Below are 18885 nucleotides of genomic sequence, written 5' to 3'. Positions count from 1 at the left end.
ACCGGTATATCTTGCTCACCAAGCTTCACTACACTCCCATCACTACTTCGTTGCTTACTAAACCGACATTCCATATATTCAGTCTTACTCTTACTCAACTTAAAACCTCTAGCTTCCAATGTCTGTCTCCATAATTCTAACTTAGCATTAACCCCAGCTCTAGACTCATCAATCAAAACAATATCATCAGCAAACAACATACACCATGGTACATTTTCTTGAATTGATCTCGTAAGCTCATCCATCACTATCGCAAATAGGAAAGGGCTTAAAGCAGATCCTTGATGTAACCCAACCGTTATCGGAAAATTGGTTGACACCCCTCCACAAGTGCGGACATTGGTTACTACTCCTTCATACATATCTTTAATTATACTAATGTACTTGAGAGAAACACCTTTCTTCATCATTGTCCACCAGAGAACGTCCCTAGGTACTCTATCGTATGCCTTCTCTAAATCAATAAAAACCATATGCAAATCTTTGTTCCTCTCTCTATATCTTTCAATAAGTTGTCTAAGAAGATGTATAGCTTTCATAGTTGATCTTCCAGGCATAAAACCAAATTGATTCTCCGATATCATGACAACCTTCCTCAACCTAGACTCAATCACCCTCTCCCAAAGTTTCATAGTATGACTCATGAGTTTTATACCACGATAGTTTGTGCAATCTTGTATATCACCCTTATTCTTATATAAAGGCACCAAAGTACTCTTCCTCCACTCATTAGGCATCTTATTTGTTCGCCAAATCAAGTTAAAAAGATTTGTCAACCGTTCTAAACCTTTCTCTCCCAAGCATTTCCAAGCCTCGATAGGTATACCATCTGGGCCAACTGCCCTTATTGATTTCATTTTCTTCAAAGCCTCTGCAATTTCTTTCTTTTGAATCTTGCGCATGAAGTCACGATTTATCTCATGAAAAGGAATGGAGAAGTCTCCAAGATCTTGAGCATGACTATCATTAAATAGCTTATCAAAATAATCTTTCTATCTCTCCTTAATCTCCTCATCTTTGACTAAAACCCTTTGCGTTTCATCTTTGATACATCTAACCATACCCAAATCCTTCGATTTCCTATCTCTCATCTTTGCAAGCCTATAAATATCCTTCTCGCCTTCTTTGGTATCCAACTTGTCATAAACCTCCTTATATACCTTAGCCCTCGCGTTTCGAACAACTTTTTTAGCTTCCTTCTTTGCTATCATATACTTCTCCAAATTCTCATTATCACGACTCTTACTTAGATTTCTATAACACTCTCTTTTAACCTTAATAGCTAATTTGACATCCTCATTCCACCATGATGTATCCTTACCTAGTGGTGCACCGCCTTTAGACTCACCCAATACCTCCTTAGCTACTTTTCTCATACCACCCGCTATCTTATTCCACATTGATTCTGAATCCTCCTCGAGACACCAATCAACTTCCTTAACTACCTGCTCTACAAACATTCCTTGTTTAGCTCCTTTCAGTGCCCACCACTTAATTCTAGGATCTATCCTATGTCTATCCCTTTTGCGGCATTGTCTAATTCTAAGATCTAAAATTAAGACAATATGTTGTGTAGCTACACTTTCTCCTGGTATAACCTTACAATCGATGCAACAACCCCTATCTCTCTTTCTAAGTAGGAAAAAATCTATCTGACTCGTATTAACCCCACTTTTAAATGTTACTAGGTGAGACTCCCTCTTCCTAAACCAGGTGTTTGCTAAGATCATATCATAGGACAAACAAAAATCTAAAATCCTTTCTCCACTTTCATTTCTTTCTCCTATACCATAGCCTCCATGGATATTCTCAAATCCATCCCTACTAATTTCTACATGTCCATTAAGGTCACCGCCGATGAAAAGCTTTTCTCCATAAGATGTTTCTTGTACTACTCCATCTAAATCTTCCCAAAATTGATGCTTAATGGAATCATCTAAACCTACTTGAGGTGCATAAACACTAATAATATTAATAATATCCGTACCTAATACTAATTTAATAAGTAAAATTCTATCACCCTTCCTACGGACCTCAACTACATTATCTATAAACTGACAACTCATAACAATCCCTACTCCATTCCTATTCCTATTTATTCCTGTATACCAAATCTTATATCCCCAAGGTTCTATAACTTTAGCTTTCTCACCTACCCATTTGGTCTCTTGAAGACATAAAATATCAATCTTTCTCCTACACATAACATCTACTAACTCTACCAACTTACCAGTTAAAGACCCTATGTTCCAAGTGGCTAACCTAATTTTATGGTCTTGGACTAACTTCTTTACCCCCACCCGTCCAACAAAGTGAGGGAACCCTTGCCTATTTGACACCACACCCGGGCGCCGGTGTGACGCGTCGCTTCTGGGCGACGACCTAGCAACCCTTGCACATTTATCACTGCCTCCGGGCCTAGAGAGTACAACGCGTCGCTCAGTAGGGAACGCCCCAACGAAATTCTCATATTGGTTCATTTTCATAGGATATGACAAAGTTTTTATGCTGGCTGTCACAGGCCTACCGCAACCCTCCTCCTTTATCCGGGCTTGGGACCGGCAGTGTATAACTACACAGGCGGAGTTTTGTAAAACCACATGTAACTTTTTCTTTTTTTACTTTTTTTCTTTTTCCTTTTTTTTCTCCTTTTTGTAAGACCACAAGGGCCCCACACTTGTAGTCGTTGGGGCCCCACCGGTCAGATTTATGACCGTTGTGGCTCCCAACGACTACATGGGAGCCCCTTGTGGTCCCTTCCTTTAGTCTCCCTCCTCTATAAATAGAGGAGGTATTCTCCTCTTGTAAGCATTGGGTTTTTTACCCTTCTCTTCCTTTCTTCAATAAATTCAACTTATGACTTTAGGTCATTTTCTACTTTTGAGAGTTTTGTGTGTGCAATTTTAGTGTTTGTGTTCTTGACTCTTGAGGTCACTCTTAAAGAGTGCTTTTTACTCCATTGGTGCTTCCGCCTCTTTTCATTACATGGTATCAGAGCTCGGTTGGTGATTGGGCTTCTCTTTATTATTTTGGAGCGTGTGCCTCTCAAATTTTAAGGAAGGAAGGATTTGGTGCCGATGGAACGTGATTCTAAAGTGGAGCTTTCTTTTAAGCTAAATGGGTCCAACTATCTCTTGTGGGCCTCCGCGATAGAAAATCATCTAAGAGGTAAGAAACTTTGGGGTTTTGTTATGGGAACTACTCTCGAACCCTCTCTTGTTCTCACTAAAATCGAAAATGAGGTTGAAAAAGCTTTAGACGGCGATGAGCGCATCAAAGCTATCAATGACCATCAATCCAAAGTTGAGGATTGGGAAAGTAACCATGCCAAAATTTTGGCATGGTTTATGAACAATGTTGACCTTAAAAATTGTGCTAATATTGCCAAATTTAGAAGGGCCAATGAGGCATGGTTTTTCCTTAAGGGTATGTATACCCAAAAGGATTTTTTTTTGTCAAGAAAAAATCCGTTCCACCAAACAAATGGATATGAGTGTCCGGGACTACTTTAGCTCTCTAACCCCTCTTTGGGATGAACTTGCTCTTCTTGAGCCTAAATGGGTGGCTCCGGAAGATATTGAATTAAGAAGAGAACATATTGAAAAGGAGCACTTCTTTCAATTTCTTCATGGTCTTCGCTTGGAATTTGAACAAGTTAGGGCATCTCTTTTCCATAGAAGCAAAACCCTACCTATTGAAGACGCCCTCGCCGAAATATGCCAAGAGGAAACTCGACTTGGCTTAAGCATTAAGAATGATGAAGTTTTGGTCGTTACTAGGCCCGGATCAAATGTTAAAGCCTATAGACCTCCTCACTTTAACAAAAATAGTAATGGGCCTAGAAAGGGAATAATATGCCATTATTGTAATGAACCGGGACCCATAAGACCGGTTTGTGCCAAACTTAAAGGAAAAGTAGCCGCGGTTGGAGAAAATTCTCCAAAGAAGGAAGAAGAAAGTGCCAAAGAGGGAGATATCAAAGAGACTCTTAATCATATCTCCGAAGTTCTCCAACATCTTCTCAAGACTTCTTCCTTAACATCCGGAGCCGCCATCGCCTATTCTTCATCACCTCCAGGTATGTGGATACTAGACTCCGGTGCTTCTTTTCATATGACATCTCATAAAAACTCTCTTTCAAATGTTTTTTCCGAACCCATATCCTCTTATGTTTCAACGGCCGATGGAACATCATTGAAAATTGAAAGTATTGGAACGCTTGATTTTAAAAATTCTCAAAATTTTTTCGTTCCTAAAGTAAGAATCGTTCCAAAAATTAATTTAAATCTTTTTTCCGTTTCTCAAATCACCGATCATGGATGTCAAGTCTCTTTCTAACCTAAAGATTGCACCGTGCATGATCTCTGCTGATTGGGCAAGGCCATAGAAGGGGTGATCTCTATTTTATGGACTTTTTGACTCTTCCATCTAAGTCATCTTGCAATCTTGTAAAAGACAAAAGTATTGGAATTTGTCATGAGAGACTTGGTCATCCAAATTTTGTAAAAATGTCTCTTTTTCCGTTTTTGAACAATACTTTTAAAGACAATCACATGACTTGTAAAAATTACATTTTTGGGAAATCTAAAGCTACTCCATTTCCTCAAAGAAGTTACTTTACCACTCGGCCATTTGAACTCGTTCATTCCGATGTGTGGGGACCTTCCCCTATTTTGTTTAAAGGAGGATTTTCGTATTATGTGGTCTTTATTGATGACTTCACTCGATTCACGTGGATTTACTTCCTAAGTTGCAAATCCGAAGTTTTCTCCTTCTTTAAAAAATTCCATGCAATGGTTAAAAATCAATTTTTGGAAAATCTATCTATTCTTAGGTCCGATTCGGGAGGTGAATATATGTCCAATGATTTTCAAAGCTATTTAAAAGAAAATGGAATTTGTCATCAACGTTCTTGTCCCAACACCCCGCAACAAAATGGTCTTGCGGAAAGAAAGCATAGACACATAATAGAAACTACAAGAACGTTATTAATTTCAAAGAATATTCCAAAATCCTTTTGGGCCGAAGCGATTCTAAACTCAACGTATCTTATCAATAGAACCCCTTCATCCTCTTTGAAAAATCTTTCTCCATTTGAAAAACTTTACAATATGTCTCTCGATTATAAAAGACTAAGGATTTTTGGATGTAAATGCTTTGTTCTAACTCACAAAAATGCTAAACTTTCTCCTAGGGCTATTGAATGTATTTTCTTGGGATATGGCGAAAAACAAAAAGGTTATAAATGTTTTGACATACTCAAAAACAAACTTTATATCTCAAAAGATGTCACATTCCTAGAAGAAGAAAATGGTTTTTCGCACCAACCAAATGAAAATATTGATTATTCCTTTTTATTTGACTTATTGCCTCAAGAAAACATCATAGATGATCATATTGATCCTAGTGAACCCCTTGGTGAAGATCATATTGAACATCCAAATGATGATCAAAACTTAGAAGAAAATGTTTCAAGACAAATACAAGTCTACTCTAGAAGGAATGAAAGAAATCCTCCTTGTGCCCTTGAAAAATTCTATTAAAGTGAGTCAATCAAAGAGATCTCTCAAAGAAAATCAAATCGGATTTCCAAAATACCCAATAGATTTGTTTCTTGTGATTCTTTTTCTCCTAACTTTCGAGCATGCCTACTTGCTCTTCACTCCTTTCATGAACCATCTCATTACAATGATGCTAAACAATATGCTCATTGGAATGAACCTATGGAACTAGAACTTAATGCTCTTAAAAGGGCGCAAACTTGGGAAATCATTGATCCTCCCAATGACAAGAAACTCATTGGATGTAGATGGGTTTTTAAAGTAAAAACTAAGAGTGATGGTTCATTAGAAAGATATAAGGCTAGGTTGGTAGCCAAAGGATATGCCCAAGAGTATGGGGTAGATTATGATGAAACTTTTGCCCCAGTTGCTCGAATGACTAGTGTTCGAGCTCTTATTGCTATAGCCTCTGTTAAAAAATGGCCAATCTTTCAACTTGATGTCAAAAATGCCTTTTTTAATGGTAATTTAAATGAAGAAGTTTATATGGAACCGCCTCCAGGTATGAATTTAAATGGAAAAATTTTGAAATTAAAAAAGGCTTTATATGGACTTAAGCAAGCTCTTAAAGCTTGGTATAATAGGTTTAGTAATGTATTAATCAATTTAGGATTTTCTTCTTGCTATATTGACACTGCTCTTTTTGTTAAAAGGACATGTGACTCCATTATTATGCTTCTGCTATATGTTGATGATATGATCATCACTGGGAACGACAAAAAGGGAGTAAATGATGTAAAGTCTATGTTAAAAGAAACTTTTGATATGTCTGATCTTGGATATTTGAGATATTTTTTAGGAATTGAAGTGGCTTATTCCGCGCGAGGATACATCCTATCTCAAATGAAATTAACTGCAGAAATTCGTACCAAATCAGGAATATCTGATGAAAAGAAAGTTGAGACTCCCGAAGTTATTAATGCGAAACTGAGACTTGAAGATGGTGTTCTTCTTGAGGATCCAACCCCCTACCGTCAATTAATCGGATCTCTCACCTATCTATCCATCACACGTCCAGATATAGCTCATGCTGTTCATGCAACAAACCAGTTTCAGCATGCACCTACTTCGGTTCATATGGCGGCCGTAATGAGAATTGTGCGATACATCAAAAATACCATCTCCAAGGGACTCTTCTTATCCTCTTCCTCATCTCTTGACTTAACTGCTTTTACTGATGCTGACTGGGGAGGAAATCCCAATGATCGTATCTCAATAACGGGTCTTTGTATTTTTTTAGGTGAATCCCTCATTTCGTGGAGATGCAAGAAACAACAGAAGGTTTCACTGAAGCTGAATATCGGGCCATGACAATGACAACTATGGAAATCGTATGGCTCAGGAGTCTCCTTGCTGACATGGGCGTCCCCATTTCCACTCCCACCAAGCTCTGCTGTGATAACAAAAGTGCGATATACATTGCCAGCAATCACACTTTTCATGAGCGGACCAAACATATCGAAATGGATTGCCATTATGTTCGAGACGAATATTTCAGAGGGACTATCTCATTACCATATGTTACTTCAGAGTATCAACTAGCTGACTTCTTCACCAAGGCGCTCCCAACTCCACGATTTATGTTTCTTCTTAGCAAACTTTCGTTCTCCCCGTAAAGTTTGAGGGGGCGTGTTAAAATATGTATATATATATACATATACTTATATATATATACATATACTTATATATATATACATTCGTATATATATAAGTATATATATATACAGTTTCCCTTTTATTGAAATACCCGATAGGGGTATTCTTGTAAAACCACATGTAACTTTTTCTTTTTTACTTTTTTCTTTTTCCTTTTTTCCTTTTTTAATTTTCTCCTTTTTGTAAGACCATAAGGGCCCCACACTTGTAGTCGTTGGGGCCCCAACGGTCAGATTTATGACTGTTGGGGCTCCCAACGACTACATGGGAGCCCCTTGTGGTCCCTTCCTTTAGTCTCCCTCCTCTATAAATAGAGGAGGTATTCTCCTCTTGTAAGCATTGGGTTTTTTACCCTTCTCTTCCTTTCTTCAATAAATCCAACTTATGACTTTAGGTCATTTTCTACTTTTGAGAGTTTTGTGTGTGCACTTTTAGTGTTTGTGTTCTTGGCTCTTGAGGTCACTCTTAAAGAGTGCTTTTTACTCCATTGGTGCTTCCGCCTCTTTTCATTACACTCTCTGCTCTTTTTGTCAAGAATACATATACTAATATTGTTATTCTTTTACTGTATGAAGATGATATGATAATCATAGAAAATGACAAAAAGGGAGTTAACGAAATAAAAACTATTTTAAAGAAATTTTTTGATATGTTTTATCTAGATTTTTTGAGATATTTTCAGTATTGAAGTTCCTTACTCACCTATAGGGTATATCTTGTCACAAATGCAGCTTGTTGATATTTGTGCTAAGTTAGATATTTCAGATGTCAAAAAGTTAAGACTCTTAAAGTTGACAATGCAAAACTGAGGCTAGAAGATGAAACATTGCTCAAAGATCCTATACCTTACAAACGGTTGAGTCGATCAGTCACCTACCTGTCTATCACCAAACCACATATAGCTCATGCTGTTCATATAAGTCAATTTCATCACACTCCAACCACCGTGCACATGAGTATAGTTTTAAGAATTGTCAGATACATTAAAAACGTTATAACTAAAGGGATTTTCTTATCCTCATCTTCCTCTTTAAATTTAGTTGCTTATATTGATGTAGATCGGGGAGAAAACCTTAATGATAAAATCTCAACAATTGGTATTTGTGTATTTTTAGGCGATTCTTTATTTTATTGGAAATGCAAGAAGCAACCAGAAGTCTCATTATCCTCTACTGAAGCTGAGTATCATGCAATTGCTACGACAACCGTGGAGCTTGTATGGCTAAGGAATTTTCTAAAAGATATGGGTGTAATCATCTCTAATCCTTCGAAGATGTGTTGCGACAAAAAAAGCACAATTTACATTGCAAGCAATCACACCTTCCATGAGCGAACAAAGCACATTGAGATGAACTGTCATTATGTACGAGATGAATACCTGAGAGGAACTATCGAGTTGCCATATGTTACTTCAGAATCTCAGCTTGCAGATTTCCTCACTAAAGCTCTTCCTGCACCTCGGTTCATTTTCCTGCTTAACAAACTTTCGGTAATCACACCGTAAGTTTGAGGGAGGGTGTTTATATATATATATATATATATATAGGCAATACTCATTAGGTGCATTTTTTGTATTTTTAGCCCTTACAATCATGTCTATCCACTAGGGGCAGATTTGTCTTAGTCTTTTATTATTTTTGTTATTTTATAATATTGTCTTTTTGATTTAATGTCAGGGCTCTCTGGTCAAAAGACCATACAGTCGTTGGGAGCTCCCCAAGGCCATTCAATATATATATATATATATATATATATATATATATATAGGGAATGTTTATCTCACTTCAACTCAATGTTTTTTTAAGCATTTGTTAAACAATAAAGAGATTCTTTTTATGTTGGTGTTCTATTGATTTGGCCTTTAGTAGCCATTGTATGCACTTTTGTGCTTTTGTGTTTTTGTATTGAATTTTCCCTTTATATTGCCCCTTAGTGGACTTGTATTTGTGCTTGAGCACTTTGTATTTTGCATTTCCGCTTGTTTCATTACACAAAATTCATAGTTGTAGGTGTTTTTCTCTGAATCTGAGCCTGCTTATGTTTTTTCTTCATTGTTTACTTAAAATATGCTTTGGATTGAATCGTACAATTAAAGAGTTTTCTCAGTTGTGAAGTTTTTGTGCATTATGGGCCATTGATATTGGATCTCTTGAATAACCGATCTAAATATGAAAAAATAGCTATTTTTTTTAAGCTATAGCGATAACATCTGCAGGCTTAGATTGAGCAAAAATACTTGCATCTATGTTTTATCGATCTGGTTTGGGCAGTTTGAACTATGGCTGATTAGGACGTACTGAGTGCTCTCTCTTGCACTAAATAAATAAAAATGTATATATATATATTTATTTGTTAGCTCATTGCTTTTGTATTCTTACTTCCACCTGTTTGCATTCATAGGCTTTGGAGCCAGCAACTTTGATTCCTCTTCAGCTTTTGAAGTCAAATGGAACAAAGTGCATTATGGTAATCTTTTTTTCATTATTTAGGTGTCTAGCACTGCCAAGATTTATGTTCTGACACTGTAAAATTGTTGCCCTTTAAGGTTGGTGATCCAAAGCAACTCCCTGCAACAGTGCTTTCCAACATTTCTGGCAAATTTCTTTTTGAGTGCAGTATGTTTGAACGTCTACAGCGAGCAAGATACCCTGAAGTAATGCTGACCACACAGGTAGTACAATCCTATCAAAACATGTTCTACTAATGTTGATGCAGCTTTTTGCTAAAAAAGGAACACTTATCTTTATATTTTCACAATGAAACATATAATATTGTTAGTTCATTACCTTTGACGTTATATTTGTTTTGTAAATGTATTCGTCAAATACTACATGGTGTTGGATTTAGGAATCCTAATAACGAACTTTCTCCTGTTTGAAGCTAAACGTTGAATTGCTACACAAGATTTCACTTAGCCTTCTTTTGGTAATTGATAATCATGATTTTATCTTAAAGCCAGTTGTTAGATTCTGTTGTATAATTGAGCTAGGTGGATGTGATTCCCTGGTTGACAGTTGGTATTTGCATATATTGACATACCAAATAATAGTAATATGTGGTATGATTTACTGTCCTAGAGATTGTGTTCAATTTTACATATTTGGTTGAGCTTATCACTTGGATAACCAATGGTGCTGTAGTAAATCGTTTTTTTCTTTTTGTGAAAAGCTTCTCTTGATTGTGATTCTTCAAATAGGAAAAATTGATTTACACTTTACATAGATGTGCTGAAACATCCTTGTTGTTATGGTGCAAATAGACTGAAAGAACGATCAACATGTATTTGAAAAAAAACTAGAAAAGTTTAGATTCCACTACCAATGTGGAGACCAATACAACAACAAACAACAACAACTACGCCTTCATCCCAAAACAATTGGGGTCGGCGATATGAACCAACAAAGAAAATCATTGTGTCTTCCACATGAATCCTTCTCCTCCAATCATTTCTATCCAATGCCATGTCCTCGGTGAGGTTCAAAGCATTCATATCCTTTCCTATCATTTCCATCCAAGTCTTCCTAGGCCTACCCCGACCTCTTTTAACTAATATATTTTCCCATTTCTCCATCCTTCTAACTGGAGCATCATTAGGCCGTCGCCGAATATGTCCAAACCACCGTAAACGATTCCCTCTCATCTTATTTTCAATGGGTGCAACGCCTACCTTCTTACGTATCTCCTCATTCCGAATCTTATCTTTTATTGTATTTCCACACATCCATCTCAGCATACGCATCTCAACTACACTCATTTTTTGAATATGATGTGTCTTGGCAGCCCAACATTCCGTACCATATAGTAAAGCGGGCCTAATAGTCGTCCTATAAAACTTTCCCTTCAACCGCAATGGCATTCTACGATCGCACAACACTCCAGTTGCACTTTTCCATTTCATCCACCCAACCTTTATCCTATGATTTACATCTCCATCAATTTCTCCATGCTTTTGAATGATAGATCCCAAATATTTGAAACAGTCATCCACCAATATTTCTTGCTCACCAAGCTTCACTACACTCCCATCACTACTTCGTTGCGTACTAAACCGGCATTTCATATATTTTGTCTTACTCTTACTCAACTTAAAACCTCTTGCTTCCAATGTCTATCTCCATAATTCTAACTTAGCATTAACCCCAGCTCTAGACTCATCAATCAAAACAATATCATCAGCAAACAACATACACCACGACACATTTTCTTAAATTGATCTTGTAAGCTCATCCATCACTATAGCAAATAGGAAAGGGCTTAAAGCAAATCCTTGATGTAACCCAACCGTTATAGGAAAATTGGTTGTCACCCCTCCACAAGTGCAGACATTGGTTACTACTCCTTCATACATATCTTTAATTATACTAATGTACTTAAGAGAAACACCTTTCTTCATCATTGTCCACCAGAGAACGCCCCTAGGTACTCTATCATATGCCTTCTCCAAATCAATAAAAACCATATGCAAATCTTTGTTCCTCTCTCTATTTCTCTCAATAAGTTGTCTAAGAAGATGTATAGCTTCCATAGTTGATCTTCCAGGCATAAAACCAAATTGATTCTCCGATATCATGACAACCTTCCTCAACCTAGACTCAATCACCCTTTCCCAAAGTTTCATAGTATGACTCATGAGTTTTATACCATGATAGTTTGTGCAATCTTGTATATCACCCTTATTCTTATATAGAGGTACCAAAGTACTCTTCCTCCACTCATTAGGCATCTTGTTTGTCCGCGAAATCTTGTTAAAAAGATTTGTCAACCATTCTAAACCTTTCTCTCCCAAGCATTTCCAAGCCTCGATAGGTATACTATCTGGGTCAACCGTCCTTGATTTCATTTTCTTCAAAGCTTTTACAATTTCTTTCTTTTGAATCTTGCGCATGAAGTCACGATTCATCTCATGAAAGGGAATTTTCAAGTCTCCAAGATCCCGAGCATGACTTCTATTAAATAGCTTATCAAAATAATCTTTCCATCTCTCTTTAATCTCCTCATCTTTGACTAAAACCCTTTGTGTTTCATCTTTGATACATGTAACCATACCTAGATCCCTCGATTTCCTATCTTTCATCTTACCAAGCCTATAAATATACTTCTCGCCCTCTTTGGTATCCAACTTGCCATAAACCTCCTTATATACCTTATCCCTCGCGTTTCGAACTACTTTTTTAGCTTCCTTCTTTGCTATCATATACTTTTCCAAATTCTCATTATCACGACTCTTAGATTATAACACTCTCTTTTAACCTTAATAGCTAATTTGACATCCTCGTTCTACCATGATGTATCCTTACGTAGCGGTGCACCGCTTTTAGACTCACCCAATACCTCCTTAGCCACCTTTCTCATGCCACCTGCTATCTTATTCCACATTGATTCAGAATCCTCCTCGAGACACCAATCAACTTCTTTAACTACCTGATCTACAAACATTCCTTGTTTAGCTCCTTTAAGTGTCCACTACTTAATTCTAGGTTCTATCCTATGTCTATCCCTTTTGCGGCATTGTCTAATTCTAAGATCTAAAATTAAGACTCTATGTTGTGTAACTACACTTTCTCCCGGTATAACCTTACAATCGTTGCAACAACCCCTATCTCTCTTTTTAAGTAGAAAAAAATCTATCTGACTCGTATTAACCCCACTTTTAAATGTTATTAGGTGAGACTCCCTCTTCCTAAACCAAGTGTTTGCTAAGATCATATCATAGGACAAACTAAAATCTAAAATCCTTTCTCCACTTTCATTTCTTTCTCCTATACCATAGCCTCCACGGATACTCTCAAATCCATCCCTACTAATGCCTACATGTCCATTAAGGTCACCGCCGATGAAAAGCTTTTCTCCATAAAATATTCCTTGTCCTATTCCATCTAAATCTTCCCAAAATTGACGCTTAATGGAATCATCTAAACCTACTTGAGGTGCATAAACACTAATAATATTAATAATATACGTACCTAATACTAATTTAATAAGTAAAATCCTATCACCCTTCCTACGGACCTCAACTACATTATCTATAAACTCACGACTCATGACAATCCCTACTCCATTCTTATTTCTATTTATTCCTGTATACCAAATCTTATATCCCCAAGGTTCTATCACTTTTGCCTTCTCACCTACCCATTTGGTCTCTTGTAGACATAAAATATCAATCTTTCTCCTACACATAACATCTATTAACTCTACCAACTTACCAGTTAAAGACCCTATGTTCCAAGTGGCTAACCTAATTTTATGGTCTTGGACTAACTTCTTTACCCCCACCCGTCCAACAAAGTGAGGGAACCCTTGCCTATTTGACACCACACCCGGGCATCGGTGTGACGCGTCGCTTCCGGGCGACGACCTAGCAACCCTTGCCCATTTATCACTGCCTCCGGGCCTATAGAGTACAACGCGTCGCTCAGTAGAGAACGCCCCAACGAAATTCTCATATTGGTTCATATTCATAGGGTATGACTAAGTTTTTATGCTGGCTGTCACCGACCTACCGCAACTGTAACGCCCCAAATTTCCAACTTGCGAACCCTTTTCAGAAAAACAAGCAAGAGACTAGAAATATCTCTTTCCTTAAGAGTTTGTTTATGAAACCAGCGGAAGATTTTTCTTTGATAAATCATAAGGCAAGCTGACAACTTTGGGCACGTTAGCTAAAAGAACCAAAACTGACAAGATTCAGATATCCTAAGGGAAATCCGATACGAACCCAAGCGTCCAGGACGCGAGCTAAGAGCAGGAAGAAGAAGTCTTGAAGCCATCTTGCAATCGCGCCATCACCCGTAGTGCACCTAATAAACACCTGTACCCATAGAATGGGTTAGTTTCGTGAAAAACTAGTAGGCACAAGAAAGACTACAAGAAACTGAATTAAGTACATTTAATTCAGTAGGCTACGCAGTTTAAAGCAGATATGCAGTTAAACAGGTAAGCAATGCAAGCAGGTGAATAGTGCAAACACGTAAGCAGTACAAGCGAATAAGGCATGCGAGCGAGTAAGTAGTGCAAATGCGTAAGTAGTGCAAACAATAAGCAGTTCAACGCAAGTAAGCAGTTCAAAGCAAGTAAGCAGTGCAACTGACCAACGCAGCATACGATCCATTTGATCGTAAGTTGAGAACTACTACGCAACAAGCTTGTCCTCGTTCCTAGAACGAGGTCTCTGCATCTAATCATCATCAGGACATCGTTTGTCGCTCACTACTTCTAACAAACGCATTGTCCTGAACAACCTTAATCTATCCTCATCTCTCAAAGTCTTACGCGGCTAACCGTCACCGGTTATGACGCACTAAGGCGTCATACCTTTTCAGAGAAGCTCATCCTTCTGTAGAAGGTCCAAAACATGATCACTAACTTACATCACTAACAATCTGATTCTCACATCTGAGTCATGCATGTAATCATGCTAAAACAGAAAGCCGAAACTATGAATTCATAGTTGGCTATCACAAACAATCTCAGAAGATCGTCACAGCTCACCATAACTTTTTATGGTAAGCGAAAACACAAGATCCACGTCGGATCGTTCGGTCCGAGAGATATACGACCGGACAAGGAATTGCCGCCCTAGAGGGTATACCTGATCTTGGACCCTACACTTCCTCGCAGGAGTTCACCGTCTTTGCGGCTACCCGCTCGTAGACAGTGTACATCCTCACAAAGAATCTCTCTGTCTAGCCGGGTCACCCGATCTGGGAAAAGTATAACCTCACAGCGAAACCTTTGGGAAACCGGTCCCCAACAGATGCCATATCCAATGAAAATCATTGCGATACACACATCTGTTAAAATATGTTGTACATATATATATTTATATATATAGATCACGACACATACACATATATATATTAATTATATATATGTCTATGTGTCTATCTACATATATAAATATATATATATATTTATATCTTTTGTAAATAGACCCATATAGGGGTAAAACAGTCTTTTTACTTCTTATCGCATATTGTAACTTTTCTCCTTTTCTTTTATTTCCTTTTTTCTTTCTTTTTTTATTTTCTTTATTCTTTTTCTTTTCCACCTTGGAATGGGCCCCATCTAGGAGGACGATGGAGCATCCAACGGTCATATTTATGACCGTTGGAAGGGCTCCAACGTCCCTCTAGGAGCCCTTCCAAGGCCTCCTCTTTTGTCTATAAATAAAGGGGTTTCTCCCCATTGTAATGTATGCTTCTTTGAAGCATTTTGAGTGGAATATATATTTTTTCCTCTTCTTTTGGGTGCCTTACCACTTTAAGTGGTTGTGTTGTTCTTTTGCCATTAGTGGCTATTTGTGTATGTGCATGCTCTCTTGTTTTGCTCTTGGCGACTTCATCCGGCACTTCATTACATGGTATCAAAGCCTTGGTTGATAAAGCTTCATCGGATCTTCTTTTAACAAGTAATATCCTTCTCTTTCGTGCATTTATATTCCTCTTCTACAAATGGCCAACAAGGATGCAAAAATCGACCTCTCATTCAAATTGGATGGGACCAATTATCGCATGTGGGCGGTCGCTATGGAAAACAATCTCAAAGGTAAAAAACTTTGGGGTTATGTATGTGGAACCATTCCGGAACCACAATTGAAGTTGACTAAGTTTGAAGGTAATGAGGAAAAAGCTTTGAACGAAGAGGAAAAAGAGAAGGCTATTTTTGATTACTCTTCTAAATTAGAAGATTGGGAAAGTGAGCATGCTAAAATTTTAGCATGGTTCATGAACAATGTTGAATTAAAGATTTGTGCAAATCTCGCCAAATTCAAGAAGGCTAATGAAGCTTGGTTCTTTATGAAAGGCATGTACACTCAAAGAGACCTTGCTAGGCATTTCTTTCTACAAGAAAAGGTAAGAGCTACCAAACAAGGTGATATGAGTATTAGGGACTACTATAGTGCCCTATCTTCTTTATGGGATGAACTTGTCCTTCTCGAACCCCAATGGGAAGGTAGTGCTATTGCTATGAGGCAAGAGCAAATGGAAAAAGAAAGATTTTTCCAATTTATTCATGGGCTTCGCCCCGAATTTGAGCAACTTAGAGGATCCCTTCTCCATAGGGCCTCTACTCCTCTAAGTGATATTTTGGCCGACTTATGTCAAGAAGAGACTCGTTTGGCATTAAAACGAGATGTTGATGAAGTTCATGCCGTATCTAGACCCGGCAACAATGTAAGGCCATACAAACCACCTCATTTTTTCAAAAATAATGGTGGTGGAGGAAGGAAAATCATTTGCCATAATTGTAATGAACCGGGCCATATTCGTCCGGATTGCCCAAGATTTAAAAAGAAGGTGGCCTCCGTTGGTGAAGCTCCTCCAAATGAAGACTCAAAGAAAGATGGTGACATAAAAGAGTCTCTTGCTCATCTTACCGAAACTCTTCAACAATTCATGAAGATGAGCTCCTCTCAGTTTTCCTCTACACCATCCACTTCCGGCGCCGCTATTTCCTCCTTCCCAGGTATGACCTCTTGGATTCTTGATTCGGGTGCCTCCTTTCATATGACTCCGAATGCATCACTCTTATAAAAAACAAGTCTCAACAAATTTAAATCTTTTGTCTCCACTGCCGATGGAACATCCTTGGATGTTGAAGGCATTGGGAATCTTGAGAAAACTTATAATGAAAACAAAGGATTTTTTGTTCCCAAAATTCGAATTATTCCAAAACTTAATTTAAATCTATTTTCCGTTTCCCAAATTACCGATTTTGAATGTAATGTCACTTTTTCACCTACCCATTGCTATGTGCAGGATCTCCGGTCCGGGAAGCGGATTGGGCAAGGCCATAGAAGAGGGGATCTTTATTATATGGATTTTTTGTCATTGCCAACTAAATCATTTTGTAATCATGTTCAATCCAAAGATATTGAGACTTGGCATAAAAGACTTGGACATCCTAGTGTTTCTAAATTGTATCTCTTTCCTTTTTTGGAAAAATTTTGTAATACAAACACATTCACATGCAATTATTGTATCCTTGGAAAAATTCATTCGCTTCCGTATTCTCATAGTAATTTTGTGTCAAAAAGACCTTTTGAACTTGTGCATTCCGATGTATGGGAGGCTACTCCTACTATGTTAGTTTTGTTGATGACTTTACTAGATATACATGGGTATACATTATTAAAAACAAATCCGATGTCTTTAATAATTTTAAAGAATTTCATATTCTTATTCAAAACCAATTTCAAAACAATATAGCTATATTTAGATTCGACTCTGGAGGAGAATACATGTCTAAAGATTTTCAAAATTATTTCAAAACAAATGGAATTTTACATCAACGATCTTGTCCTAAAACCCCGCAACAAAATGGTCTTGCGGAAAGAAAACATAGACATTTAATTGAAACTACAAGAACACTTCTTGTTTCTAAAAATGTTCCTAAAAACTTTTGGGCCGAAGCTCTTCTTACCGCAACATATCTAATCAATCGTATGCCCTCTGCTTCTTTAAAAAATGTATCACCTTTTGAAAAATTATTCAAAATTACTCCAGATTTTAATAGATTAAGGATATTCGGATGTAAATGTTTTGTGCTTGTTCAAGGACAAGATAAACTATCACCTAAAGCTATTGAATGTGCATTCATTGGATATGGTGAAAATAAAAAAGGTTATAGATGCTATGATACTCGAAATAATAAACTCTATATATCAAGAAATGTAAACTTTCTTGAAGAACAAAATGGATTTGATGTTCACACATCTAGAGAAAACTTTGACTATTCCTTCCTATTTGATCTTGCTCCTAGAATTGAAACACCAGATGCAAGTACTTGCGATAATACTTGTGATGGCATCTCCCATCATAATGATATACTCCAACATGGTAATGATTCTCAAGTTGATAATGGTTTCTCCTCATGTTATACTGATACTGCTTTGTTTGTTAAAAATTCTAATGATCACATTACAATTCTGTTATTATATGTTGATGACATGATTATCACAGGTAATGATAAGAGAGGTATTAACCTTATTAAGAATATTCTCAAAGAAAATTTTGATATGTCTGATCTTGGTTATCTAAGATATTTTTTAGGTATTGAAGTTGCATACTCTCCCAAAGGGTATGTCCTCTCTCAGATGAAGCTTGCCTCCGACATTATTGACAGGTCTGGACTGACTGATGACAAGAAGGTGGAGACGCCAGAAATAATCAATGCCAAGATGAGAGCCAGTGATGGCACTCCTTTAGCTGATCCCACACCTTATCGTCAATTGATTGGGTCGCTCACATACTTATCCATCACTAGGCCCGATATTTCTCATGCAGTTCATAGTGCAAGTCAATTTCAGACTGCTCCCTCCACCATTCACATGGCTGCTGTCATGAGAATTATCAGATATTTGAAAGGCACCATAACAAAAGGATTATTCTTACCCTCTTCTTCACCTCTTACTTTACTTGCTTATACTGACTCTGATTGGGGTGGTAACCCCGATGATCGTATTTCTACCACAGGGTATTGTGTGTTTCTTGGAGAGTCACTTATCTCTTGGAGGTGTAAGAAGCAACAGAAAGTTTCACTTTCTTCTACTGAAGCAGAGTATCGTGCGATGGCCACTACCACCACGGAGATCGTATGGTTAAGAAGTTTGCTTAAAGATATGGGAGTCTCATTCTCAACTCCCTCAAAGCTGTGCTGCGACAAC

General features: G+C 37.5%; 1 protein-coding gene across 1 annotated transcript in view; it reads left to right on the top strand.

Annotated features, from left to right (window-relative positions):
* LOC149837069 (uncharacterized) overlaps window positions 1-18885 on the top strand; it is a 126473-nt gene that overhangs the window by 80021 nt on the left and 27567 nt on the right. The window contains exons 18-19 of the mRNA XM_090007960.1: window positions 9618-9683; window positions 9763-9888. Coding sequence (XP_089864086.1) covers window positions 9618-9683; window positions 9763-9888 — 192 coding nt within the window. The remainder of the gene's footprint in view (window positions 1-9617; window positions 9684-9762; window positions 9889-18885) is intronic.

The sequence above is a fragment of the Nuphar pumila genome, chromosome 5, assembly GCF_984573655.1.
Source record: "Nuphar pumila chromosome 5, dmNupPumi1.hap1.1, whole genome shotgun sequence".
Classification (NCBI taxonomy): domain Eukaryota; kingdom Viridiplantae; phylum Streptophyta; class Magnoliopsida; order Nymphaeales; family Nymphaeaceae; genus Nuphar; species Nuphar pumila.
The sequence above is the reverse complement of the archived record's forward strand: the minus strand, read 5'-3'. Positions and strand labels throughout refer to the sequence as shown.